Source organism: Cnephaeus nilssonii (assembly GCF_951640355.1).
Source record: "Cnephaeus nilssonii genome assembly, chromosome: 8".
NCBI classification, from domain to species: domain Eukaryota; kingdom Metazoa; phylum Chordata; class Mammalia; order Chiroptera; family Vespertilionidae; genus Cnephaeus; species Cnephaeus nilssonii.
This window is the reverse complement of record NC_137079.1, coordinates 29,284,634-29,312,485: the sequence shown is the minus strand read 5'-3', so window position 1 is coordinate 29,312,485 and position 27,852 is coordinate 29,284,634. Positions and strand designations below refer to the sequence as shown.

At 49.9% G+C, this 27,852-nt stretch overlaps 1 protein-coding gene across 4 annotated transcripts in view; it reads left to right on the top strand.

Moving 5' to 3' along the window:
- The window catches only part of MCF2L (MCF.2 cell line derived transforming sequence like), a 179,740-nt gene that overhangs the window by 48,801 nt on the left and 103,087 nt on the right, over positions 1-27,852 (top strand). For 2 of the 4 annotated variants that reach the window (XM_079779561.1, XM_079779559.1), the window contains exon 1: positions 16,889-17,000. The exons of the other annotated variants lie outside the window; for them this stretch is intronic. In XM_079779561.1, coding sequence (XP_079635687.1) covers positions 16,922-17,000 — 79 coding nt within the window. In that variant the 5' untranslated portion in view covers positions 16,889-16,921. Of the gene's footprint in view, positions 1-16,888; positions 17,001-27,852 lie in introns of those variants that run through there. 4 annotated transcript variants of the gene reach the window in all.

The following is a 27,852-nucleotide window of genomic DNA, read 5'->3' as shown; positions in this document are numbered from 1 at the left end:
CCAAGGTGGGCCTACGCCATCAGTCAGACATCCTTAGCGCTGCCTAGGAGGTGGGAGAGGCTCCTGCCACCAGCGCTGTGCTCGCAGCCCTCACCCTGGCTTGTGGCTGAGTGGAGCTCCCCCTGTGGGAGCGCACTGACCACCAAGGGGCAGCTCCTGCATTGAGTGTCTGCCCCTTGGTGGTCAGTGCGTGTCATAGTGACCCGTCATTCCTAGTCAATCCCCCGTTAGGGTCAATTTCCATATTACCCTTTTATTATATAGGATATATCCAGGAAATCCCCAGATACTTTGGAGAATAAAATCAACTCAGGTTGCCAGAATTGAGTTGAGATGTTGCATTGAGTCCCAGAGGGACTGATGCTGGATCCTTTAATGCCAACGGTATGCTTTTCTCTAGCTTCATTTGGTTTCTTGGAAAGTATTTGAAATGTAGAAAGAAAGTGCAGTTGCCACAGTGTATTGATTTATTTTCCCTACTTCCCAGGAGGCATGATTACCAAGGAACCCAAATAGCCAAATACAAGCTGAGAGCCAGTGGCACTGGCCCAGCACCCACGTGGCCACCCCGGCGAGAGGGAAGTCACTGCTCTGATCTGAGGAGGAACAGTTCTGTATTGGAAACCTGAACTCGTGTTCAGATACTATAAGGAGAATATTGAAGTTCGAGCTCAAGTTAGCTTTTAAGTATTTTGCCTTTTAAAACTATAGTATTTTCAGCCTGTGCTTGTTTTATACAATGGACCTTATTTTGAGAGTCAAATATCAAGAGATATGGCCTGGAAAAGACACATGAAAACGCTGTTTTCTAGAATGAAGTTGTAATGGCATTCTGAAACCTCCTTTTCTGGAAGAGGTCAGTTATGTAATAGAACACCTGATACATTTAGCACAGTCACTGTTAAATGAGATCACATGGTTTACATGCACTTGGCCCAGGTGATGACAGTGAGTGGGGTCTGGACAGGCCATTGTCCTCGGGGCAGCATGCAGCTCCCTCTCCGTCTTTGGGATCCTGCATTTGCTTGCGGGGGCGGGGGGCAGAGGGGGTAGCCTGACCAAGCACTGCATTTCACAGCTTACTGCCTGTATACTTTTTGTTGGCTGGCATCTACTGCTGTTGGATTGACAGGAGTCACGGAGGTGAAATCTGGGTCCAGGTGTTTCCTAGGCCTGGCTTTCAGACCAGGTCTCCTGGAAAGCCAGCCCACACTGTGCCTAAAATCTCTTGCTCTTTTGTGTATCTGACCAAAAGCTTATCTCCATGGATGAGGGACACACCATGCATGAGGTTTTCCTTAAATATTGGGTGACTGCAAGACTATCAAATTTTGTAGGCATTTATATAGCATCCCAGGGTTTTATTAGCTCCCAGGTAGACCGATCCTTTGTCCTCCCAGCCAGAGGCTCTTGTCACGGGCCGTCATTGGTGCACATTTGAGCAGTATGCCTGTGTTTTCTCACGGCGGTGCCTGCCGAGCGGCAATGACTCTGCCTCTTCCTTTTTTCAGTCTATGGATGGGCGGCTTTGTGATGCTGTGTCTGAAGCCTTATTTATAGGCTGACCTATAAATAAGGAAAACAAAGAGCAAAGGATTCATGGTGATAATCTGTGAATGTGAGCCTGGAGGGTTCTTACCGGACCTCACACATGGAAGATCCTTGCCCCGCGGGCACCCTGCTCCCACAGACGGGCCGCCGTGTTATTACAGGTGTCCTCACAGGACAGCCGGCAGCGCGGAAGCATTTTCCAGGAGTCCCTGGTGCTCTTCTTCTCAGCGGACGCAGTGTTTTCAGAGACGGAGCTAATGCTTGTATTCATGAGTCAGTAGCAGCCCGGCTATGAAGACTCCAAATTGTAGAGAGCTTTTAGGTCCTTGCTGTGTATAAAGAACCGTGGAGATCAAGGGTCTGAAACATCTGGTGGTGGCATTATTAATACGTGTTAACATAAAAATTTTATACAATGAAAGTCCAGTTTAATGTTGAACTCGATGCCTTTTCTCTCTCTAATGTACCTTTTAGAAAGAATTTAAGCGATTGTGCTGGAATGATCTCCCCACATCTCCCCCCGCTCCCCCCATGCTCCCTTTGATGGCATGCAGACATCGCCCTGTCTCCCCTCTGGGCCCGGAGCAGTTGGTGTGGCGGTTATTTGATATAAGTACCCTGCCATCTGGGGCTCTTGTGGAGAATTTCTTGGACCTGGTGTGACTTGAGAGCCTCCTCTTCTAAGAGCAGCGTGTGGCACGAGGAGGCCTTGCTCCCTGGCACAGACGCCCACGTTTGGGTCGGGGGTTCTCTCTCCAGGGTGGGGCTCTTCCTCCTTGAGAACAGAGCATCCTTTGCTCCTGCGGGGAGGTAGGTGAGTCATCCTGGGGGAGCGCTGGGCGTTCTAAGGGCAGCTCCCAGAACAATAGCCGAAGGAGGAAGCTGTCCTGTTTTCCTGCACCTCAGCTGCTAAAGGCATTCTCCACTGTTTCGGTTTGTTTGTCTTCTTGTGCTGCTCTCTCATGATGAGAATGAATACTTCCTTCTCGCAGCACAGACATAGGCAGATATCGGTGGACAAGTAAGAGGGACGTCAAAATCTAAAAAGTGAATAATACCTTAACCTCACACAACCTCACACATGCACGATGACATGGAACTGCTGCAGCCAGACATCTGTGTCGTTCATGAGCACACAGGACACTGGGTCTGACCCTCACTCCCTGACGAGACCATAAAATCAGGTTTAAAATATCAGGAATGGGTCCTGGCCAGGTGGCTCAGTTGACTGGGTGTCTTCCCATACACTGAAAGGTTGTGGGTTCCATCCCCAGTTGGGGCACGTATGGGAGGCAACCAATTGATGTTTCTCTCTCACACCCTCTCTCTCTAAAAATCAATAAAAACATATCGAAGGGCGAGGATTAAAAATATATATTAGGAATGGACACACTACTAGGTTTTCTGAATAATCACACATATTTACATGGTGGGAGGTGAATAATTTAAATGTTTAGCCTATTTATCTCTACGGGCAGCAGACTCACATGTCGTCACAAAGAAGGGCTCTTCCTCCTGACGCTGGAGGGTTTGTAAAGAGGTGCCTGTGCTCACCCTGTCCAGAGGGGCTCTGTCCCTGTCATCTGCTCTTCAGTGGGTCCTCAAGGTCATTCATGGGGACTTTGGACTTTGGGGTGGGGCAGTCAGGTTCTTCTCCCAGGGGGTGGGAGGGGGCCTCAAGGTTTTGGTGTGTGTGGTTCCATCACTTAACTACTGCTACTGTCACAAATAACCACAAACGGCGGCTTAAACAATGCACACTTATTCTCTCATAGTTCAGGAGTCAGACGTCCAAGACCAAGGTTCCTCTGGAGGCTCCAGCGGAGAAACTATTTCCTGCCCTTTTCCCAGCTTCTAGAAACACCCACATTCCTTGGCTTGTGGCCCCAAATCACTCCAACCTCTGCTTCCATCAGCACATCTCCTCTTTGCCCCTGAGCCACCCGCCAGGATGATCTCCCCATCTCGAGGTGCCCAGTTCATCATGTCTTCATGGTCCCTTTGTCCACGTGAGGTGACATATCCACAGGTTCTGAGGACGAGGCTGTGGACCTCCTTGGGGGCTGTCACTCAGGCCATCCCAATGGCTGTCTCGGTCATTCACAGGTGAGGGTTCACAGGCGTCCTGGTCCAAGCTGTGGCTGCCGCTCAGTGGGGACCCCTGAGGGGCTGGCTGGCTTTTTGGTGACAGTGACAGGGTGGCTTGGGCATGCAGTTAGAAACGTCCAGGCATGTTCAACTTCCCTTTGCTTCCCCTCCCCCTTCCCCTAACACAGTGGTCGGCAAACTCATTAGTCAACAGAGCCAAATACCAACAGTACAACGATTGAAATTTCTTTTGAGAGCCAAATTTTTTAAACTTAAACTTCTTCTAATGCCACTTCTTCAAAATAGACTCGCCCAGGCCGTGGTATTTTGTGGAAGAGCCACACTCAAGGGGCCAAAGAGCCGCATGTGGCTTGCGAGCCACAGTTTGCCAACCACGGCCCTAACAGAATGCCCGGGGCTCCCAACATTGCTGCCGAGGGCTTTGGTTGTGCTGGATGCTGCCCTGCTCTCAGGTCTGCCTGGGTGAGAGAAGTGGCAGAGCTGCTAAAGGACCCTCTGAAGGTCTAGTCTGTTGGACATTGGACATATGTATGGCTTAAAGTAATAAATCAAGAAAACGAAGTAATTGTGTGTTACTGTTTCATTGTCATTAAAATAAAATAGTGCAGGCACTGCTCTGGTCTGAGTGTGTGTCCCCCCAAATTCCTACGTTGACATCGTCATGCCTGACGGGATGCTGTTAGGAGGTGGGGCTCTGGGGAGGTGACTAGGTCACGAGAGTGGGGCCTCCTGAATGGGGTGTGTGCCCTGCTTGGGACAAGAGACCCCACCACCATGTGAGGGTGCGGGGAGAAGGCCCTAGAAAGGGGATTCTCTCCTGAGCCCGACCATGCGTGCCTCGCTCTCCGACTTCCAGCCTGCAGCGCTGAGAGAAACACACTGTTTCCAAGCCACCAGTCCTGACATTTTGTTATAGCGCCCGAACAGACTATAGCAAGCACTAATGGGAAAGTGTGAGGAGGTCGCTTTACACCTGGTGTGCCTTTACTGCTTTATGCCTGCAGGAGCATGTTTCCGATGTGAAATCTTTCCGAATGGAAGCTGGTCTGCCCCATGAGGAGGCTCACAGGCCTGACACCCCCAAATGACCTGCTCAAGGTGCACAGCTGGGAGGTGGCAGGGCTGCAGCCAAGCCTGGTGGCCTATTTGGATAAACTTGGAACCTGAGGAAGCCAGTGCTCTGGGTCCCTGTGAGCAGAGGGGTTGGTGTCCCAGGCCTGGCAAGGCTCCTCCCACCACGGGCCACGCCCACCACGAGGCCACGCCCCATCCCAAGGTCCCGTCCTTCCGGTTCTCATTTTCATGGTCCCAGCAGAATGGGACCCAGGTAGGGGCTTCCCCTTCCACTTGCCCACAGTGGCCAAGGGCAGCACTCAGAGGGAGAGGCTTTTTATTTCTCACTAGGGTCCTTCTGGAAGGTGACTCCTATGTCGCGAGTCCTTGTCCCAATCGGTTAGAGGTCATGTATGGCCTGCCGGGTGACCTTTGTGAAGTTTCCGTAAACAACCCCCGTAAATGACAGAAGCTGTGTCCCTGCCTCGCTCGGTGCTGTGACTAATGGGGAAACACACTGATTTTGCATTTCCTCTTAGAACTCACGGTGGATTTTTACGAGATGACGCCATGGGCACGTCTGCTCCTCATCTCTAAGGGACTGAGCTCTTTGCTGAGCTCAGGATTGGCTTTCCAAAGCCTGTCACAGGCTCGGAAGAGAGCACAGCTTGGGGAAGCAGGGCCTTTATCCGTGGTTATCTGATGAACCTGAGCCTCCGGCCCCTCCGCTGGGAAATGCCACGGGAGATCAGGACACTGCCTGTTTCAGTCCCTGAACTCTCTCTCAGGGTTCTATCGGATGTGGCCCTGCCCGCGTTAGCCCCTTTTGTTACCCTAACAGAGGAGTTCTTGTTGATATGTTATTCTGATTCCATACTTATCTGTTATTTTTGGTCATTCAAATAGCTGCAGTTTAGTTTCTAAGGCTCAGCCCTGTTCACTTGAAAACTTCAATCTGGATCTCTCCCCTCCACCCTCCCTCACCCTGAAGTGGCACCAGAGGCTTGGGATGGGGGTGAGGACTGCTCTTCACTCACCACCCTCCCTCCAGCGGCTCCCACATTGGGGCACGGATGGAAGATGCCTGCACACGTGCACGCACGCACGCACACACTTGTGTGGCTGACCTGCCTGGTGTCTCCCCGGGTCCTGTCTTCACTGCCCTGGGTGGGACGCATGTGTGGTGGGTGCCAGACCCCACTCGGAGGCCTCACTTCTGGCTGTTGCTGGTGGTGGCCACCTTCCCCTGGTGCCTCCATGCCTGACAACTGTCTTCCCATATCTCAGCCATGAAGAACTTTTTTTTTTTTTAAATATCTTTATTGATTTCAGAGAGGAAGGGAGAGGGAAAGAGAGATAGAAACATCAATGATGAGAGAGAATCATTGATTGGCTGCCTCCTGCACATCCCCTAATGGGGACTGAACCCGCAACCCGGGCATGTGCCCTTGACCGGAATCGAACCTGGGACCTTTCAGTCTGCAGACCGACACTCTATCCACTGAGCCAAACCGGCTAGGGCCCATGAAGAACTCTTAACCCTGTTTGGGTGGCTGTCCCTTTTTTGCCATCTCTCATGAGCGCTCTCCCCCCTCAGCTGTACTGAGATATAATTGACATATAATGGGTGAGTTTTGGGTGTGCAGCGTGATGATTTGATCTAGGAGTGTAAGAAATGATTACCCATAAGGCCAGCTACCAACTTGATCATGCCCCATAATTACCATTTCTTTTTTTGTGGTGAGAGCATTTAAGATCCTATTAGCTGCTTTGAAGTCAGGATACAATGCAATATTGTTAACCTTAGTCACCATGCCTGCGTTAGGCCTCCTCCCTAGGCTCGGGGAGGAGAGCTTTCGTCCCTGCTGGGAGGGTGGGAGAAAGGAGTCATCTTTCTGCACCAGCACTGCCCCTCTCTCTGGGCCCAGATCCCTCAGTGAGTCCCCCACCAGGCAGCTGTTCCCACACACCTGTTTTCTGAATTCAGAATTTCGGCTTCTTTGTCTTCGTCTTTGGCTCTTAGCTGAAATTCTGGGTCAACAGGAAGAATCCCACCTGCCATGCCATTACTTACATTAGTACCTAGCCCTGTGGTCGGCAAACTGCGGCTTGCGAGTCACATGCGGCTCTTTGGCCCCTTGAGTGTGGCTCTTCCACAAAATACCATGGCCTGGGTGAGTCTATTTTGAAGAAGTGGCGTTAGAAGAAGTTTCAGTTTAAAAAATTTGGCTCTCAAAAGAAATTTCAATCGTTGTACTGTTGATATTTGGCTCTGTTGACTAATGAGTTTGCCGACCACTGACCTAGCCCGTGCCTGGGCCTGCACGCCTTCCCTGCCCACCTCCGTGGTGCGTCCCCTCCTCTGAATAGCTGAAAGCTGTTGGCAGGGGGAGGAGAGGGAGGAAACCCACTGTGAGGGCCTGTCCCGGGCTAGGGCTTCCGGGGTGTATGGTCCCTGCAGGAGGAGGTGCCTGTACGAACTCAGAAATGGTGACCGGTTCTGGGGGTTGTTAGTGTCCTCAGCTGACACAGTCAGGGACTGAGAGGGAACAGGTTGGGGTAGGGCTTGCAACGCTCAGGGCCAGCCCTGCAGGATCCCCCAAGCTGGGCATCAGATGCTCTGGAGGACTGCGCAGCAGGCACCGCTGTGTCTGAAGCCCAGCTTGCTTTCCCTGCCACCATCGCTCGGGGCCCGAACCAGGGGAAGGTGTCAAAACATGCCTGGAGAGAAGAGGCTGGGAAATGAACAAGCAACCTAATTAGCCTGGGTGGGCTGGATGTTTCCAACAGTAATTTAGCACAAATGACATTAATTTTCCCGTCTGCAGGGAGGGTATGTGTCACTTGATACAGGACAAGCACATTAGGTCTAAGATTCAGTTTATCCTACACATCCACTCACCCATCTCATCCCGAAGTGCGTAAGAATTAGTCTCCAAAAGCCCATAGGGCCCAGGAGTTCTGGAACCCCAGCCAGGTGCCCGATCTCTCGCTGCACCCCCCTCCCCTTAGCATCTAACACCAGCTTATGCCTGGGACACAGGCATCCGCTTTGAACGTGCCCTTCACCTCCTAGCAGCTCTCATCAGCGGAACGCCGGGTGGGGTTTCATGCAGTTCTGTCGTCCAGGGCACGCCGCGGGGAGCGTGAGGTTCTGCAGTGGAGGCCTTCTGCTCCTCCTGCAGAATTCTCAGCTTTCCCACCGCCAGGGCTTTGATGTCTGGCCGTGTGTCATACCCACCAGGGGAGCCGGAGGTGAGGGTTCTTGGATTATTTTTTAAACATCATCAGCCATCTCAGAATTTCATATTTCCTCAAGGACTCAATTAGAGCGGGAGGAAGGAATGGCCAGTTGTTTGGAGACTACTATGGCTGCCCAGCAGAATGGAAGGGTCGTCGGTGAGGGGAGCAGTCACCACCGATGTGCTTACCATCACCAGCCCACCCATCCCTTATGAATTGTCCAAGTCTCTCCGTTTGTCCTTAGATAACCTTTTTTTTTTTTTTTTTTTTTTTTTTTTTTTTAGCTCTTTAGACACTGTTAGGGGTTGAATTGTGTCCCCTAAAAAGATATGTTGAAGCCCTAACCCCCAGTGCCTCAGAATGTGACCTTATTTGGAAACAGGATCATTGTAGATGCAATTAGTTAAGGTGAGGTCACACTGGCGTAGGGTGGGCCCTGACCTGGTGTCTTTCTAAGAAGAGGACAGAGAGACACACAGGGAGAAGATGGCCACGTGACGGGGAGATGCAGCCACAAGTCAAGGACTGCCTGCCTCCACCAGAAGCTGGAAAAGGCACGGAAGGACTTCCCCTGCAGGACTCAGGGAGGGTGCCCTGCTGACACCTTGAGTTTGGACTTCCAGCCTCCAGAACCGTGAGAGAAGAGCTTCCTGTTGTTTTAAGCTGCCCAGTGTGTGGTGCATTGTTACGGCAGCCCCAGGACACCCCTGCACCCTCCCTCTTCAATCCCCAACACTTCCACCACCGTCCCTGCTTCGCCCAAGGACACTGTGGGCACCGGGAGGCATGGCCTGCAGCCTGGCCTGGAAATTTTGCACCTGGCATTTTGTTTAAACAAGACCAACGTGGAGGGAAGGCGGGTTACTCAGGCCTCCACAACCAGAGCTGGGATTTGGCCTGAACAAGTGTGCCTTTCCAGGAGGAAGCATGTGGCCTGACAGGTGTGACCTCAGTGCTGTTAAGCTCCAGCTAGGGGCGAGGGGAGCTGGGCAGACAGCTCCCAGGCACAGCGTGTCCAGGTCTGCACCTGCTCCTCTCCATCTGCTAAGCTCCTGGGGAGGTAGCCATGGGGCCACAGGTGTTTCAATGACCCAGTTTGTCTGGGGCTTTGAGATGTCATTTGTGCCACCTTGGGGCTGGTGTGAGCGGCTCGTGCCTCACTCTAGGCAGTGGTCTTTCGCTAGTAAGTTTTGAATTTTTTGGTAAGTTTCTAATTTTGTATTTAATTTTAGGAGAGAGAACCCATGCAAGCTCTTAGCAGCACTGGTCTTGCCCCCTGTGGGCCAAGTGAGCCCATCAGGGCCCCTCCAAGGAGAGCTGCTGAACCCAGCCCTTTGTGTGTTTGCTTGATGAGGATGCATGTTAACACATGTCTGCACATGTTAAAATTGGGTACATATTTCAGAAGCTTTAAAAAAGGCTATGCCATTGCCCTGGTCCATGTGGCTCAGTTGATTGAGCATCATCCCCTGCACCAGGAGGTTGCTGGTTTGATTCCCAATCAGGACACATGCCCAAGTTGTGGGCTCTACTCCCCAGGAGGGGGCATGCAGGAGGCAACTGATCAATGGCCCTCACTCATCTCTCTCTCTCTCTCTCTCTCTCTCTCTCTCTCTCTCTCTCTCTCTTCCTTCCTCTTTCTCTAAAATTAAAAATATATATATATGTTTAAGAAAAAGCCCAGCTGGTGTTGCTCAGTGGTTGAGCATTGACCCATGAACCAAGAGGTCACCGGTTTGATTCCTGGTCAGAGCACATACCAGGGTTACAGGCTCCATCTCCAGTAGGGGGCATGCAAGAGGCAGCTGATCGATGTTTCTCTCTCATCGAGGTTTCTATCTCTATCCCTCTCCCTACCTCTATCTCTAAAATCAATAAAAACAGATTTTTTTAAAAGCTATGCTCTTTGCTCTGTAATTCTACTTCAAGGAATTTAACAAAGATACAATCAGACATGAGGAAAAAACATTATGCCTGTGGTTGTTTTCTTTTCTTTTTTTTATCATTATGATAATCAAGAATTGCTTAAAAATCTGATTAAGTTTTAAAACACACACAAGGGAACATTTACACAGCTATTAAGATCATGTAGAAGAGTAGCAGCATGAAAAAAGTTTGAGTGAAAATTTGTTATAAACAATATATATTATTATAATTTGTATAAAAGTACATCAGGATAAAGAAAATCTCTACATGATACTATTAGAGTTTATTTTCCATGTTTTCTAAAGTGAACACAGTGATTCTTGTACTCACACAAAAATACATGTTATCTCAATTTCCTTGTTGTAGCCATCAAAATGCAATGATCACTTGTATAGGAGAACGTTAGTCCAAGTCAGCCATCCTATCAAATTTTTCTCAGCAAAAGGACTTCTTCCAGCTAACTAACCTTATCTACTGATTGTCCATTTAGATTTTGTGTTAATGTAGATCCCAGACATCCTTACCGGAAAAGCCATGAAAAAGACAGAAATCCAAGCGTCCTGTCTCTAGTTTCCCCGGGAGCACACACCCCAGGAAGGGACTCTGAATGCCCTCCCTTGCTTTGTCCTGCAGGACCCACACTGAGGACTGCGTCTGAGGTGGTTTGCCTACCCTGCATCTTGACCTTTGCTTCTGTTCTGTTTCCATTGAGGAACAAATCCAAATAGTACCACACTGTGGCCTGCAGACCAAACTGAATGCCTCTTCTGGGGGCTGTTGCTCTACATAATGCGAAATTCTTTAAACAAACAAGGAAAGTGGGGGAGGCTCAGGAATCCTGTCAAGACTGGGGCTTGCACAATGCCCAAACGGAGAGGAAATGGCTGGTCCCAAGGCTGAATCCAGGAGAACTCTTATCCTCATGCCATCTCACTCACGTTTTTACAAAACTTTATTGAGGGAATAATGAACAAATCTAAGTGTATACATTTTAAATGTACAGTATGATGATTTGATATACATTGTGAAATGATTACCGACAGGTAATTAACACATCTATAACTCTGTGTGTGTGTGTGTTCAGTGAAAATGCTTAAGGTCCGCTCTTAGTAACTTTCAAGTACACAATTACCATATTATTCACTGTCCTCGCCCTGTGCTACATTGGAGCCTCAGATCTCATTCATTTTATAACTGGAAGTTTGTACCCTTTGACCCTCCTCCCAGCCCCTGGCAACCACTATTCTATTCTTCTCTGTTTCTATGAAATCCGCTTTTCTTTTTTAGATTCCACATATAAGTGAAACCATGCAGTATTTGTCTTGCTATGTCTGTCCCGCCCCCTTAATGTCATGCCCTCCAGGCTCATCCATGTTGTCACAAATGGCAGGATTTCCTTCTTTTTTTATGGCTGAATAATTATCCATTGTATACACGCACCATGTCTTCTTTATTCGTTCATCCCTTGAAGGACAGTTAGATTGTTTCCCTATCTTGGCTATCACGAATGCTGCTGCTGTGAACGTGTGGGTGCACACATTTCTTCAAGATACTGACTTTGTTGCCTTTGGATACGTACCCAGAAGTGGAATTGCTGGATCGTATGGTAGTTCTAATTTTAATTTTTTGAGGAACCTCCATACTGTTTTCCATACTGGCTGCACTGATTTACATTCCCACCAGCAGTATGCACGGATTCCGATCTCTCCACACCCTCACCAACACTTGTTACCTCTTGTCTTCTTGATGACAGCCATCCAAACAGGTGTGAGGGGGCATCTCCTTGTGGTTTTGATTTGCGTTTCCCTGCTGATTAGCGGCGCTGAGCACAATCCCGTCCTTTTTACACTGTGTAGTGGACTTGGCACAGTCAGTCCCTCTCACGTGTTCTGGGTGAACCCTGCCTTTTGTTTGCTGAGTGTTCTGTCCTCGTCTTTGGCCCTGGGTTAGAGGAAAGGTAGCTGGTGGGGGTCTCGGGCCGGGGGGGGGGGAGGTCATCCTGGGTGCGGGGTGGGGATGCTGCTGGGCCCGGCGGGTGGGGAGAACAAGGTTGTCAGAGAGCTAGGTGAGGTGCCCGGGGTTTGGCTAGTGGCAAGACCGTGGCATCTCCAGTGTCTGTTTCTTCCTGAGCAGCCCACCTCCCCCCACCCCCAACTTGAGAACCTAAGTCCCCTGTCCATCTTCTCCTCCTCTTCCTCGCTCCTCACCTCTCTCCAGGCCCTGCCCACTGTGAAGTCCAGTCCTCAGGGACTAAGGACAAAGCCCCCTGGCCCAGGCCCCCTGCTGCTTTTCAGGAGGAGCCCTCTTCAGTACCATATTTTCCAGCGTATAAGACGACTTTTTAACCCAGGAAAATCTTCTATACGCCCAGTCGTCTTATACGCCGGAAAATACGGTACATAAAATGGTGTAACATGGCTAGTTTCCCTGCATCCCATGCCTGTTCAGGAAGGCCACCCTGTCTCTGCAGCCCCCCAGCCCCTCCCCTCAGACCTGAGGACTTGGAGGACCAACGCCATGTGTCCCTAACACTACATAGCTTAGTGAGGCCTGTCTCCGAATTAGGTATAAACCGAGTTATACTTTATGTATTCTTTGCAACTCACTGTCGTAGCTCAACTGATATAAACCACCTGTTTCTACTGCTGCATTGTTTCCCATTGTGTGACCACAACTCACCTTATTTATCCAGCCCACTGTTGATGGGCTTGAGCTATCCTCAGTCCTCTTCTCCCCTCCTATCTTTCACCCTTTTCTCCCCTCTTCCTTCCTTAACCCCTCCTCTCCCTTCTTCTTTGCTTCTTCCCCTCCTCCTCTTCCTTCCCCCCTCCCTCCTCCCCTCCCCTCCCCTCCTCCTCCTTCACAGTTGTAAGCAGCTCTGCTGCAAGCATTGGTGCCCGCGGACACTGGTGTGCATGTGCCAGAGCTCGTTGCTGGAGGGGGCTGTGCACCTCTGACTTCGTCATACAGCGTCCCCTTAGTTCCCGAGGGAATCGTGCAATTGACACACCTTCTTCACCAGCTTGTTCACCACCTGCCACCAGGGATGTGTATCCTTGTGAGTGGCTGGCCCCCATTTGGAGTGAAAAACCCCATGAGGGCAGGGAGCCCGCCTGCCTTGATAGGCCCTGCACCCTGGAACCAGCACGGGGCCTGGCTCCCAGCTCCTAGGGAGTTTTCAGGAGACCAGGTGCAACTCGAAATTCCCCACGCTCCAAGACGCCTCTTGTCAGAGGTTAGGCTTCCTCCATACCCCAGCTCAGGAGTGAGGCTGTGCTGTAAATGGTTGCAAATTTCATCACAGAGCCATTTCCAAGTCTCCCCTTTTCCTTGCTGCCCGCCCCCACTCCCTTGATGTGGGATAAGGCAGTGCAGGAAATACGTGCATCCTCGCTTGCCATGGCCGGCGTCCAGCTGCACCTAGGCCTGGCTGCTCCCGTCTCCTGTTACCTCTCACAGTGGCAGGTCTCCACCTCCTGCCCCCCCCCCCCCCCCCCCCGCCAACCTGGAGATCCCCCACCTGTCTCTCAAGGGCGGGCTCCTCAGGGCTCCTGGTTTCTCAGAACCCGGCCTGCACACCCCTCCAGCTCTCCTGTTTCTCACCTCCCTTTCATGGCTAACTTTCCGGAACAGTTGCTAAGAGGATGTGCTCGGTCTCCAGGTATAACATTACGTTCCACCTTCCCACCTGGGTGCCGTCTGGCTTCACGCAGAGGGTGAACGGGCATGCCCTGCTTCTCCTTTCTGGGAGGGGGCGATGCAGTGTGGCGAGCAGGCCTGTGCTCCTGGGACACTTGGGCTAAGATTCTTCATGCTGCCTTGGCTTTGGGACCTCACCTAACTGTCCCTGTCCAGCTGCGGGAGACATTGGGGATAACATTCCAATTGAGCTATGACATTTCCCTGAAGCAACACTTGTTTTCTGGGTCTGTATTTTACACTCCTGGGTTTGAATCCAGCCTCTGCCACTTACCAGCTGTGTGACCTGGGGCAATTTACTGCACTTCCCACCGTGCCTTATTCTGTACGGCAGGGTAAACACTGTGCCCATCTGCGAGATCCTTGTGAAGATTAAATCAGTTCACACCAGGTGAGTTTAGGAGGCGCCCTGGAACTTAGTAGTACTCAATAAACACTGGGTAGTATTTTATCATTGTTATGCTTTTGGCAAATAGTAAATGATTTTTATAGAAAGCACCATTTGTGTTATAGTGTAAGAAGAGAGTAAAGTTTTGATAGAGGTTGAGAGAGAGAGAGAGAAGGGAGGGAAGGAGATTTATTTTAATTGACTGGCTCACACAATTGTGGGGGCTGGTAAGTCTAAAATCTACAGGCCGGCTGCGTGCTGGAGACCCAGGGGAGCGCCCATGTTGAGCTCAAGTCCGAAGTGAATGTAGTGGCAGAATATACTCTTCCTCTGGGAAGGTCAGTCTTTTTCTCTTGGGACCTTCCACTGATTAGACGAGGCCCACCCACATTAGGAAGGATGACTTGCTTTATTCACAGTCTACTGATTTAGTTGTTTATCAGATCTATAAAATACCCTCAAAGGAACCGCCAGAGTAGTGTTTGGTTAAACATCTGGGCACCGAGGCCTGGCCAAACTGACACAGAGGAGCAGCCATCACCGATGGCGGCAGACGCAACCCTGAAGCAGCGCGGGAACTGGCACCAGCCGGCGGTGCCTCAGGGCCCAGGAAAGAAGAAGCTGAGCGTGTGAATGGGAGTCAGTGAGAGCAGAGTGGGCAGAAGGTCTTGCCTTTGCTTTGCTTTGCTTTTGGTTTAAAGGTGGGATAGACTCTCACAGTGAGCGGTTCTCAAAGTGTGGCTCAGCAGTGTCCCCATCACCTGGGGTCCTGTTAGAAATGCACATTCCTGACCCCCGCAGCAATGGATCACAAACGCTGGTCATCTGGGTTAACAAGCCTTTGGGGCAATTCCAGTGAGCGCAGTGTGAGCACCACTGAGTACACTCTGTGCTGGAAGAGGAGGGGACCAGGCAAAGGGAGGAGGTGGAGATGTCTGGGAGAGGAGATGTCCTGGCAGGTGTCTGCGGAGGCCTGAGGGAATGTGGCCTGGAGGCTAGTTTTGGCCAAGGGCAAGTGTGGGTGCCAAGGACAAGTGTGGGTGGTGTTGCCTCAGGAGGGGTGGGAAGGTGGATGCCACGCACTTCACTTGGGGAGGAAAGGGCCTGCATTTTAGGACACTCTGTCGGGTGACATGCCTTCCTGAAGTCAGATGCAGGTAGTTGTGATGGGGAAGGGGATGAATGATTGTCAGGCTCAAGTGGCCATAGCAAAGCCGGGTTTAGCTTCAGTGAAGGTCAGACCAGGACATTTGTCCACAAGGAAAAGGTTCCCTGTCTGCCCTGCGATGATACCTTTCCAGAGACCCCTCCCCTCATTGGACACTACCTTGAACCATAAAAAACTGCTGCTATTCAATGGCATGTTTTTTAAAATATGTCTTTTAATTGATTTTTAGAGAGAGAGGAAGGAAGAGGGAGAGAGAGATAGAAACATTGCTGAGAGCGAAACATAAAGTGGCTGCCTCCTGCATGCTCCCCACCGGGAATCGAGCCTGCAACCCAGGCATGAGCCCTGAACGGGAATCGAACCTCTTGGTGCCTGGGTTGACGCTCAACCACTGAGCAACATGGGCCGGACTAGTTTTGATGTATTTTTAAAATTTAAAAGCATTTTTTTAAAATTTTGCCCCACACCTTTCCTGTGTGGTTATTACACCTTCACTTCATGCTGCCTGTGATGATTTGTTTGCACATCTTCCTTGACCCCTCCCCCCCCAGACCAGGAGCTCTCTGAGGGCAAATGCTGTGTCACCTTCATCTTTTTACCCCTCAGCCCACCTCGTGGTGCCTGGCAGTCACCACACTGAGATGTTGGCACACCCATTGTATCGACATGAGCCGCAGTTTGAATCTCTGCCACTCCTTGCTTGCATTTCCCAAACCATTCATGGAAATTGGCACTTCTTCCCGAAATACTGCTGTAAGGAAGAGCGTGCTACCTGGAATGCCGACCACAAAAGGATGGCAAAGCCCCAGGGTGGGCGAGGCCCCATGCAGGGCCCACCAGTGTGCACACTCGTGTTCTTGCATGTCCTTGGGATGTGGCAGCCCTGGCCTTGCACACATGACTCCCATCTGCGGGCACTGAGGTGTAGAATGCACGCATGGCTTCTTGCCAAACATGGTGAGATCGGAGGGCCTGCAGCGCGCTTCCCTCCCCGCCCGCGTCCTTGGGCAGGCGGCGCCGCAGCGGGAGCAGCCGGGCCACCCGGCCACCCGAGGACCCTCCAAGGACCCCAGGACCCACTGACCTGGTGCTGCCCGGGCAGCATGCGGCGGCGCGGGGAGGGCGCGCTGGGCTGCTGCGGCCTCTGCACCTGCCCAGGGACTGCCGGAGGTAAAGGGGGGCGGGCAGGTTCGCGGCCGCTCCCGCTCCCACAGTCCCTCCTTCCTCTCCGGTGGGGGAAGGGGCGCAGAGAGAGCCCAGGCTGGGAAGCGTGGGCGGGGGCGCCTCTGAGTGAGAGAGAGCTGCGGGCCGAGATCCCCGCGGGGTGCACACTCGGGACTGTCAGGTGATCAGTGGGTGCACACACTAGGGTTCCAGGTTACGGGGGTGGGTACTCCCGCAGGGTTCCTTGGTGACCTTGGGGTGAACATTTGGGTCTCCCAAGTGAACTTGGGTGTGCACACTCGAGGCTTCCAGGTGACCGCGGGAGTGCATGCGCCAGGCTTCCAGGTGACCGCACGGGTGCACGCGGAGCTCCCTGGTGGCTGCGGGGACTTGCAGGGCGGGCGCGCTTCCGCTTCCGCTGAGCAGCCCCCACCCTGGCGCAGGGCGCGCCCCTTGGCGGGGCTGGGGACCAATCGAGGGAAGGGAGGCGCTGCCGTGCGCCCCCCCCCCCCCCCCAGCCTCGCAGCCGCGCCCCCTCCCCACCCGTGCTACCCCACCCATGAAGCACCTTCTGGTGCAGAGGAAAGCAGCTGCGGAGGATCGTTTTGTTCTGCCGGAGGATGAGGTTTTGGCTGAGAAACGAAGAGATGGCTTTGGAAGAAATGGTGCAGAGATTAAATGCGGTTTCCAAGCACACTGGTAGGAGGAGCTGCTGGCCTTGAATTCTATGTTCTTAAGCTTGACATCATGTGTTGAATCGTAGGGACATGCGTCTAATTTTTGTGTAACAGCCTTCATTTTTTCCCCCCTTAGCAGTAATAACAGGCAAGAGCAGGTATGATGGGCATTTATCTGGCAGCGGATAGGTTTCCATGGACAGTCAGCATGATTTTATTCTGCTGGGATCGTTAAAATAATTGCAGATGGGTGCCACAGGCTGTCTAGGAGGTCCCAGGTCTGCATGTGGAGCGGTTGTCTGAAATCTTCTCATTCAACCTGCATTTCAGTTGCATGTGCAACCATAGCAATGGAGAAAGCCTAGGTATTCGTGGATGGAAAATAATTTGAGCCAAGGGCTTTTCGAGCCTGGTGTGGGGATGGTGGAGATACCGGCTCATTTGAAGGAGGAAAAATCTGGATTGATCAGGTGGTTCTTTTCTCCACCCAATGTAGTTTCACCTAAGACAATTGTTTGAAAATGGCATGGGTCAAAAGTGGAAGTATAGCATTGCTGGACATTCGTGTTCTGTGTTAATTAAAAGGTGACTTAAAATACGCCTCTAGAAGCGAGTAAAATGGATTCGTTTAGATATAAGAAAAACCTGAGCTGGCCGGCTCTTGCTGTTGGCTTTCCATCAGTCACATCTGAGTTTCCCTGTGCGGGGGGAAGACCCTCGGCATTAACTAGTTTTCCTTGAAATGAAGAGGAAAGAATCCGGTATCGTTAAAAGTGAGTTGCCACATTTCTGCCGGGTGTTGTCATATGTTATGTTATATATCATTACCTTGTTGTCTAAATAAGACTTTGCTGAGAGATTAGATTTTGTCAGTTACGTGGTGTAGGTGTGGTATTCTTTCTTTCCTCTTTCTTTCCTCTTTCTTTCCCCTCTCTCATTCTCTCCCCCCACCCCCATAAGTGGAAGACCCCAGTGGCTTTTGAGAGCAAAGCAATGCTTAAATCAGCATAAGCATCACTGTGTGTGACATTCAGTTTTTCATGGTGATTTTTGTGATTACAGCTACGGGGCTTATTGTAGATGGGCCAACAGAAAATAAAGCCATTTTTATGCCATCTGGCCCTGATGCTTAGAAGGGCAGCGAGCCCCCTTTTTCTGAAACACGAGTCGCCTTTTGCTGGGTGCGGGGTCTGGCGTGTGGCTGAGGTGAAGGGCGCAGGGGACCTCAGCTTGGCGGGCGGGCGTGCTCCCACTGGCCCTGGAGGCGAGGGGCAGCTCTTCACACCCTCCGCATTGGCCTGGAGTCGGCATTACAGAGTGGGAACTGCTCCAAGAGTGATGTCATTCCCTAGCGCATAGGCAGGGAGGTTTTTCCCTGAGCTCTGAAAGACGCATGTGCACTTTGAATTGCTAAGAGTCTATGTCTGAAGAGCAGGGATGACATTGGCCACTCACCTAATGTGTGTTGCGGGCCAGGTCCTTAACTTGACCATGGACTCATTCTAAGCAGACACTCCGAAATGTGTGTCCTTTGACACATCTGCGCCGCCAGCAACTACAGATTTCACCAAGACTCTTAAAGCCAGGTCAGCAGATGCCCGGCTTTATGAATATCCAATATCGTTTTGTTAGACGGGAGGACCCCTGCATCCAGACCCCTGCTTTTCTCCCATGAACACTGCCTCTTCCTTCATTGCACCCATTCTACATGTGAGGCAGCCCTGGGCGGAAGCTGCGAGACATGAGGTGGGCTGGAGGGCTGTTTCCCACGCTATACTGACACAGTGCCATCCACCGAGCATGGGGGTAGGGATGTAGGTCTATGTGAACCTACTCGCCAACTCAGGTCTGAATCCCAGGCACTTCCTCTGTAGAGAATGGCTTTTACCTGGAGGTCGGAGAGTTGTTCCACCTCCAGGGTGATTTGGCATCAGTGGCAGGCGTGGGCTGGTGGTGCCAGGACATTGGTCTGCATGTTGGTGTAGAGATTCAGGGCAGCGGGCCTGACCCACTTAGGACAGGGTCGGAGGGGAGGGCTTGGCTTCAGCGACCTTGCACGGAGCTTTGTGGCTGTTTCACCTGCACAGAGTTGGACCTTTCATGGCTCGGCCCTGAACCGACAGGCATTTTATCTTTGTCCACTGGGCCAGACATGCTGCTGCCTTATTTTCACTTCAGATGTCTGTGTTGCTCCCACTCGGCAAGGACATACATGATCTAGGTTAGTCTGCATGCATGTTGTACATCTGGTCGGTGAATCTTACCTCTTTCTTGACCTTGAGAATTTAAGTTGCATGTGCTCTTGAACCTGAGCGTTAACCACAAGGCCAGGAGCACTTTCCAGTGACAAACGCTCCCTTCCAGGTGGTAGGGCTCCTGTTCTAGCACTTGTATTATTTGGGTTTTCTCTTTATATTTACAGCAATTGGTGAAAAGGTAATAAAGATTTGAGGGAGAAATGCTAATGGATCTCGTTGGTTCAGGCATTTTCCGAATGCGGAACAGTCATCCTCGAACTAGAACATCTGAGTCATCGGGAGAGAATCATCACAGATTCCTGGGCCGTACTTCCAGAGTTTCTGATTCAGGAATTCTGGGGCAGGGCCTGAGAACTTGCATTTTTAAGTTCTCAGGTGATGCTGATGGTACTAGCCCAGGAACTACAGTTGGAGAACTACTGCAGTAGAAGTCTTTAAATCTAGTGCCGCCTTCTCCATTAATTAACCTTGAGCAAAATATTAATTCTTGTTATGGATGAATGGGTGAGGATGGATGGGTGGATGGATGGGTGGATAAATGGATGAAGCTGCATACGAGACTAAAAATAGAAACTATATCATACATTGAATTTGTAATGTCCCCCCCCCCCTCCGCCACCCCTGCCCTGAGGACTAACAACTTTTAGCTCTTACATACTGAAGGAAGAAACCCTTGGTTTGCATCAGAACATGAGTGTTGAGGGGAGGGGTGCTGATGAGTCTGCCTTACTCCTCTGGTTGGAGTTCAGCCATGACCCTCATACTCTTTGGCCCAAACATTTTCCTTCCCACCCGTTCTGTCCCATCTTCTCATCATTACACTAGGTATACCACCACCAAGAAGCTTACTTTCAACTGATACCTTAGCTGCTAGCTCAGACACTGAAAGGATGGGGATGTTGTCCCATCCGGTACTATCATCGCAGCAACGTTCGAGTAATGAGTGTCCATCCTTCGGCTGTGTCCCTCATAAAGATCCCAAGCATCCCGCAGTGGTGTTCTCTGTGCGCCACATCCAAATTCAGATGCAGGGAGAAGTGGGACTCTTTCAGCGAGTTCTGTTGCTGAGATCTCTAGGGAACTCTGAAGTCGGACAGTGGAGGTAGCTTTTGTGACAGACCTTACCTGGGGCGCTTCTTTGGAGTATAAATAGATGCCATTGGATAGAAAGGGGAAGGACATAGAACAACAAGCCCACACGTGTAGACAGTGCTCTGTGGGAGATGATAAGGCCACGTTCTTGTCTTTAATATGTGGAGCCAGCACCCTGCATAACGGATCCTAGTCTTTGTGTCCTGGGTTTTCCTGAAGAAACTGTTCAGTGCTGCAGCTGTTAATTGTTACTGTCCTAATGGGAGCCCCTGGGGTCCCTTGGTCCCCCACCTAGGACAGCCTGGCTCCAGCCAAGGACATGCCCACCTCTGCCTGTGTCATCCATCCCCCGTTTCTGGCCCTCGGAGAGCTCTGCCCTCTGGTCGTCTCTGGTCTCCTGTGAGATTGTGTCCCGTTCCTGGCAGAGAACCCCCTGCACACGTACAGGGCTCTGGCGTCTGGCTTCCTTCCTTTCCCTATTGGCAGGGCTTGTTGTGACTCGTCTGCCTTCAGGGTCCCTGATGATGCTCACCTGCTCCCTCGCCCCCCCCCCCCCCACACTGATGCCACGACTTGCGGTTGGCATCACTGGGGCTAACCTTGCCCATTTGCTCTGTACCAGCCCAAGTCCTACAGCCTTGTGAGGAGCCCGGTTCCCCTGGCCCCCCAAACCCCAGTCAGTCCTGTGAGGGGTTTGGCTTGGTTAAGACATGAAAATAAATAGTTAACCCAGAAACACAACCTAAGAACTTTTGTGTGTAAAATTTGTACAAGCTTTTGGAAGATTCTTCTGTGCACAATGCGGCTACTCGTGTTTGCATTACGGAGTCGGGAAGTCCTTGTTGTGTGAGGCTGGGACAGCATGAAGGCTGGGGTGGCCAGTGAGGAGCTGGAGTGAGAGCAGAGGGGTCATGCTGGTGCTCTCGTCACACCCGGCTGCTGTAACAAAGGCACCACGGACTGGGCGGGTTAAACAACAGGCCTTTATTTCTCACAGTTCTGGAGGCAGGAAGTTCGAGGTCAAGGTGTCAGCTGGGCGGTTTCTCCGAAGGCCGTCTTTCTTGGCGTGTAGATGGCCGTCTTCCTCCTGTGTGCTCACAGGGTCATCCCTCTCTGCATGCCTGCCTCCTAATTAATCTCCTCTTATCAGAACACCCGTCCCCTTGGATTAGGGCCCCCTAATGACCTCGTTTTACCTGAAGTACGTCTTTAAGGGCCCTATCTTCAAATACAGTCGCATTCTGAGGTCCTGGGGATTGGGACTTGAACGTCTGGATTTTGGAGGGGCTCAGGTCATCCCACGACTGCCGGATTGCTTGTGAACTGTGGGACCACAGCTCCAACCTCAGCTCAGATTCTAAGGGGAATCGGAGGCCTTTGAGATATTTAAGCAGAATTGCGATATGATCTCATCCTGGTTTTTAAAGGCTTATCTGGCTGCTTATTGAAAAGACAGAGGGAGCCAGGTGAAAGGAAAGCCACCCCCCAGTTCCAGTCCAGGAGAAGTTAGACGGCCACCTGGGGCAGGGTAGCAGGTTTGCAGGTGGCAGGTGGTGCAGACAGCGGGGTCTTGACATGTTTTGAAGGTGGGGCTGACCGAGCTGGACGTGGGCAATGAGAGGAAAAGAAGAGGGCTGTGACGCCCATCTTGCCATTACCTGAACCACCCAGACTGCTCACTGCTCTCTGGCCCTAAACCCTCCCTGGGAAGATGGTGTCTGGCTGAGACATGCTTAGTGTGGCAGCAGGTTGGGGGCTGAAGGACCAGAGTATCATGAATGAGCTTTCAGGGATATGAAGGTCCCCAGCACATCCTCAGAGGTAGAGACCACCTGAAACTGCCCGATTGCACCTGTCAGAGGAAAGGATTCCTTCGAGGCTGGTTCAGCAGGGGTCGTTGGTGTGCACATTTCTACACGGAAATGTTCAGGAGCTTTAAATGCAGGGACCACAGCATCTGGCAGCATTAAACTCCACCCAGCATGGTCATTAATGCCCCCCCCCCCCGCCCGCCTGCTGTCTTCTGCCTCAGCAATAGAATTCTTAAGACTAGTTTTTTTTCCCCAATCCATTTTTTAAAAATATGTTTTTATTGATTTCAGAGAGAGGAAGGGAGAGGGAGAATGAGAGAGAAATATAAATGAGGCGAGAAAATCATGGATAAGCTGCCAGAAGGCATCCCCCTTCTGAGGATCGAGCCCAGAACCCAGGCATGTGCCCTGACCAGGAATCAAACTGTGACCTCCTTGTGCATGGGTCAATGCTCAACCACTCTACCACACCAGCCAGGCTCAAATCCATTTTTAAAAAATGTTGAGTCCCTTATGAAGAAAATCATACAGATGAGCAAGATTGACATTGATGAGGGATGGTTGAATATTTTGTGATGAGTAATTTAGATTTCTGATTAGATAGGTGGGAACTATATTTAAAAGAAACAAATAGCTTACATAGGAAATTTTTTAGGGATCTTGTTAGCAGAGATTCTGGAATGAGTTTTGGAGATTCTGAGCGTAAAGAGACGTTTGTGGATGAAATTAGTAATTTATTCTTATTTAGAATTGCCCTTTGGAGGTGTTACTGGTTTCCTCCATCTAATGCAGGGTCCTCAGGGTGTGGTCCTAGACGAGGCATCACCTGGAAGCTTGTTACAAATGCAGATTCTCAGGCCTGGCCCAGCCAGGTGAGTGGTGCTCCAAGTGAGGCCAACACACGTTTTGGGAGGGCGCCAAAGCCCAGGCTGGTGGGAAGATAAAAGCCGGGGACTCTGGTTCTTCAGTGGACTCCAGTGAGAAACAAGGAGGACACTTTGTGCCTGTGCCACCCCCGTATGGAGCTCCTGCTCACCCTTCAGTTAATACTGGGTCCTCCCTCAGGAACCAGCCCAGGGCCACTCAGGTGAGGCCTTCTTCTGTGGCCACATGGCTTTGTTATTCATGTGCTCCTGTGCCCACAGTGCTGTCCCCACTGTACTGTCTGCTTGGTGGCTCCTTTGCCACATCCATCAGTTCACTGAGTCTGGACGATGCCCTGTTTGACTTCATGTCCCCAGGCCTGGCACTTAAATGTGCTCCATATGTGTTGGACTAGCAAAGTGTAGAAAGCAAATGTTGATGTGAATTGAGAAATTGTGGCACGTAGATGAAACATCTAAAGGTGAAATATTTGTGAATACTTTCCTGATTTTCAAAAAGAAAATGTGTTATTAAGAAACTACAAATTTTCCCTTCACAAATGATGGAAAACATTATGAGTCCATAAGGAAAGTGATCATCTTCAGCTACCAGCAAAGATATAGTAAATTCTTAATAAACTAACTTTTATGAGAGCGTGAGAGTGAAAGTCAAAGGCACTTCATATTTTGGTGTCTGGATTTTGAGAAGGCTTTCTTAACATCCTGTGTTGTCCTCCATGAACAAAGAGGAGAGAGAGTGACCATAGGATATTGAGATTCTTTGGATTCTTTTTTAGCAAGCATTCACTCTCCCCTTCCACTGTGGGCAGAGCATGTGTCCCCCTTTGACTTGTTCTTGGTCATCTGACTGGCCTTGGCATATGTGGTGCTCCCATGTGTTTGCACAGTGGGCTGGCCCTTCCCGTTCCCCAGTGATCCCTCATGAAACATACCCAGGGCAGTCATGGCTTCTCCAGCCTGGCTCCAAATGAGGCATGTGGAGCAGAGCCACCGACACAGAGTTTTGAACATGAGAAGAATACTTATAATTTATGCGGTACTGAACTGGTATACAGCTTGTCATGCAGCAGTAGTATGGGACTTGCTAACTAATACAGACAGTATGCTGTGAATAGTCAGCTGAACAACCAGCCATCCAATGGGAGAATGGCGTTCTCAGGGTGACTCCATTGTCTTCTCATTTTTAAAGTATATGTTGAAATATTCTCTTTAGCTATTGTTGGAAAACAGAAGACCTGCCAGAAACACGTACATGCCTGTCCAGCATGCCAGCCACTGTCCAGCAGAAACAGGAATGGAGGTGTTCTCTTGGCCTCCAAGTAGTAGAGTTAAGAGCAGTGAATCAATGAGTAGAAATTACAGGAAACACATTTTGACTAAAAGGAAATATTTTTCCGAAGGACTCCAAACACAGACTGCTGGCTGTTGAGCTGGCTGTTGAGACAGAACTGGTAAGTGCTGGTCCCTTGACTCCGAGGAGCCTAGCTGGGGACCTGTAATGGTCTTGGCAGCTCTCAGATTCAGGGCCTTTTAAAATTGCTAGACCTGCTCGAATACTTTGTAAAGGTCTCTGAGATTTTCATGTTCAATGGACATGATTACACACACACACACACACACACACACACACACACACCACACACACACAAAGTGAGTGTTGGCTGTTTGTAACAGTAACAACTCCTGGTGGTTGAAGAGGAGTGTTCAAAAGACAATATGTAGGCCCAGCTGGTGTGGCTCAGTTGAGCATCAACCTATGAACCAGGAGGTCACGGTTCAATTTCCAGTCAGGCCATATGCCTCGGTTGTGGGCTTGATCCCCAGGAGGCAGTCAATCAATGATTCCCTTTCATCGTTGATGTTTCTATCTCTCTCTCCCTCTCCCTTCCTCTTTGAAATAAAAATATATATATTTATTTTTAAAAAAGACAATATGTATACTTTACAGCAGGGGTGGGGAACCTTTTTTCTGCCAAGGGCCATTTGGATATTTATAACATCATTCCAGGGCCATACAAAATTATCAGCTTAAAAATTAGCCTACTATATTTGGTCAAACATTTAATTAACTCATCCATAATGCCTTGGCAGGGCCAGACCAAATGATTTCGAGGGCCTTATACAGCCTGTGGGCAGGACATTCCCAAACCCTGCTTTATAGTACAGTTAAGTCCTCACTTAATGTCCTCAGTAGGTTCTGTGACTTTAAGAGAAATGAAACCAATTTTACCATAGGCTTTTTTATGAATATGAATAAGAGTTAACTTCCTACGCTATCTCATCAACGTTATAACCAAACAATGTTGTACTAAATGATGTTATCGAGGATCTGCTGCTTGAGGGAGACCTTGAAGGCAATTTCAAACACAACATGCTGTAAGCATCTTGAAGCGAGCAGTCTTAATTTGAATTTATAGAAATCAGTCACACTCATGCATCTGCTTTTGCTTGCTAATTATCGCTTTATTTAAGCAAAACGAACAAATGTAAACTGTTTTGACTTAAGTGGGTCTTGTGTTGGTGGAACCATATCCGTACACGCAACATGATTCTTGCTATGGGTTGCCCTCCTTCGCCAGTGTCTCCAGACGAGGATCACATTGTCAGGGTCCTCCCACATCTTTGCTCAATACTCAGCCTCCCTCCTCCCAGAAACAATTCCTGGACCAGTCAACTCTCCCGGCATTGCTCACCTCATTTCCACGCAGCCCCATGTAGAATTTCATCATGTGCTGTTTGCATTGTCTGTTAATCGCTCGGCAGATCTGCATTGTTCTCCCTACTACCTTTGAGCTCCATGAGAACACCGACCACGTTCCAGACTCTTGTGAGCGTCCCCGTGGGACCACGCGGTGCTGCCTCTACAAAGGCCACTCATGGTGGCCGGTTTGCTCCAGTCTTTACCCAACTCATGTCTTCCTAGCAGCTCCTTTGGCAAGTGTTCCTGGTGAGAGAACCTTTGCTGTCGGTCATCTGTATCAGCTTAACTGAGAATTCTCCCTAGAATCAGACTTTTAGGGACTAATAAGTATAAAAAACATAATCTGAGAAACCCTTCTTTTGTTATAACTAATAACAACAAATAAACATTGCAATGAAAAGCTTTCTGATCCTCAGCTACTCGTGAAATAGGTAAATACATTTTCCCTAGAAGAGAATAATTTTAACAGTCTCTTAGGATCCATGGATTCACAATTTAACCAAATACAGTCTTCTGCAGCTTAATCTGCACACGGAGGCCGCCTGTGGAGTATCTGCACGTTTTCTTCCGTTACACACACAGGCATAGCCAAGGTTGGAAGCTCTTTCTGTCTGTCTAAGCTCACCTCTTCGCCAGATTATCATCTCTGTGTAAGTAGATAGCATTAATCATTGCAGTTGGATTTGTACTGTTATAAATAGTATTTTCATACTTCTGTATTTCTGATCAGCTAAGAACTTATCTAGTCACATTCATTTTATACCTTTGGTTTTAGAGAAAGAAATATGTGTGATATCTTTCAAAACAAGGTATTGCAGTTGTCAACTGCACATACACAAATCTAGTTGCCTAAATTCTAATTCCAGTTAAGTGCTTAAATTAAAATATAGCCAATGTTCTTGTAGTCCTGTTTGGATAAAATGTGGAATGAGGTTTTCTGCCTTGGGGGATAATAATAAGAATAGCACCACTGCAGAGAGTCTGTGTGAGTGTTAGAAAGTGAAAACACTGTCTGGAGCCATAACCTTGGGTTCAAACCCTGGCTCTGCCATCTGTCCACATGAGGTACCTCGGTTTCCCCATCTGTAAAGTGGATCCATAAGAGCAGCTTGTCAGGTTGCTGTGAAGAGCAAGGGAGTTAAATTCACACAAAAAGCACTCAGAGCTGCCTGCGGCCAGGAAGGTCTCAGCAAATACTTCTCGATGCCATTGTCACATATGAGTGTGCTTAGTGAGTGCCTAGCTCATGCCCTCAGTACATGTGGCTGCCACTATTATCTTCACTAATAAAAGAGAAAGATGCAAATTGACCATACCTTGGTGACACCCACCAGCCAATCAGGAGTGAGTATGCAAATTAACCCAATAAAGATGGCAGGTTAATTTGCATGCACAGGCACTGAGTGGCCCGGGGCGGGACGTAGGCATTTTGCACCGCCCCAGCCGCTCGGGGCCTCTGGTCAGCGTGGGAAGGCCGAAAGGCGGCTCCGGGCCGGAGCAAAGGTGGTGCCGGCAGCCAGGGGAAGGAAGGCCCATTCTTGCACGAATCTTCGTGCATTGGGCATCTAGTTATTACATATTATCAAGTATGCTTTCTGATAAACAATTCAAGTAATGAGGCATGTGGAGATTTTCCAGGCAAGTGAGAAGAAAAGGGAAGCATCTGAGAGGTCATGGCTCGGAGAGGAAGGGGCGTGTCAGGGGCTATGCTACCCAGATGGGATTCTCCAAAGTGCTGTTAACACAGAGAACAGCCTGGAACTGGGCCTCAGCACACAGCTTGTTAGGAAGGAGCTTCAAAGTCGGGTGCTTTCTTTTTCCCCTCAGAGGAACATTCGTCCCAGCTTAAGTCCCAAAAGGTACAAATACTGAGGGGAAATAAACTTTTGGGAGGAGACCTTCAAGAAAATTTAAAGATGTAAGTTGGACAGTACAAAAGAGTAGATGCTCTTTCTAAATTTTAGAATTAAGTGGTTTATGTGTATCTAAATTAGGGTTTCAGCAGATGTTCTAGTATTTAGCTTTATTTCATTATTATAACAGTATTAAAGAAAGGAATCCAATCCCAAAGCATAAAGACCAATTTCTTATTTTTATAGTCATACCATGGCTGTGGCACTTATTTCAC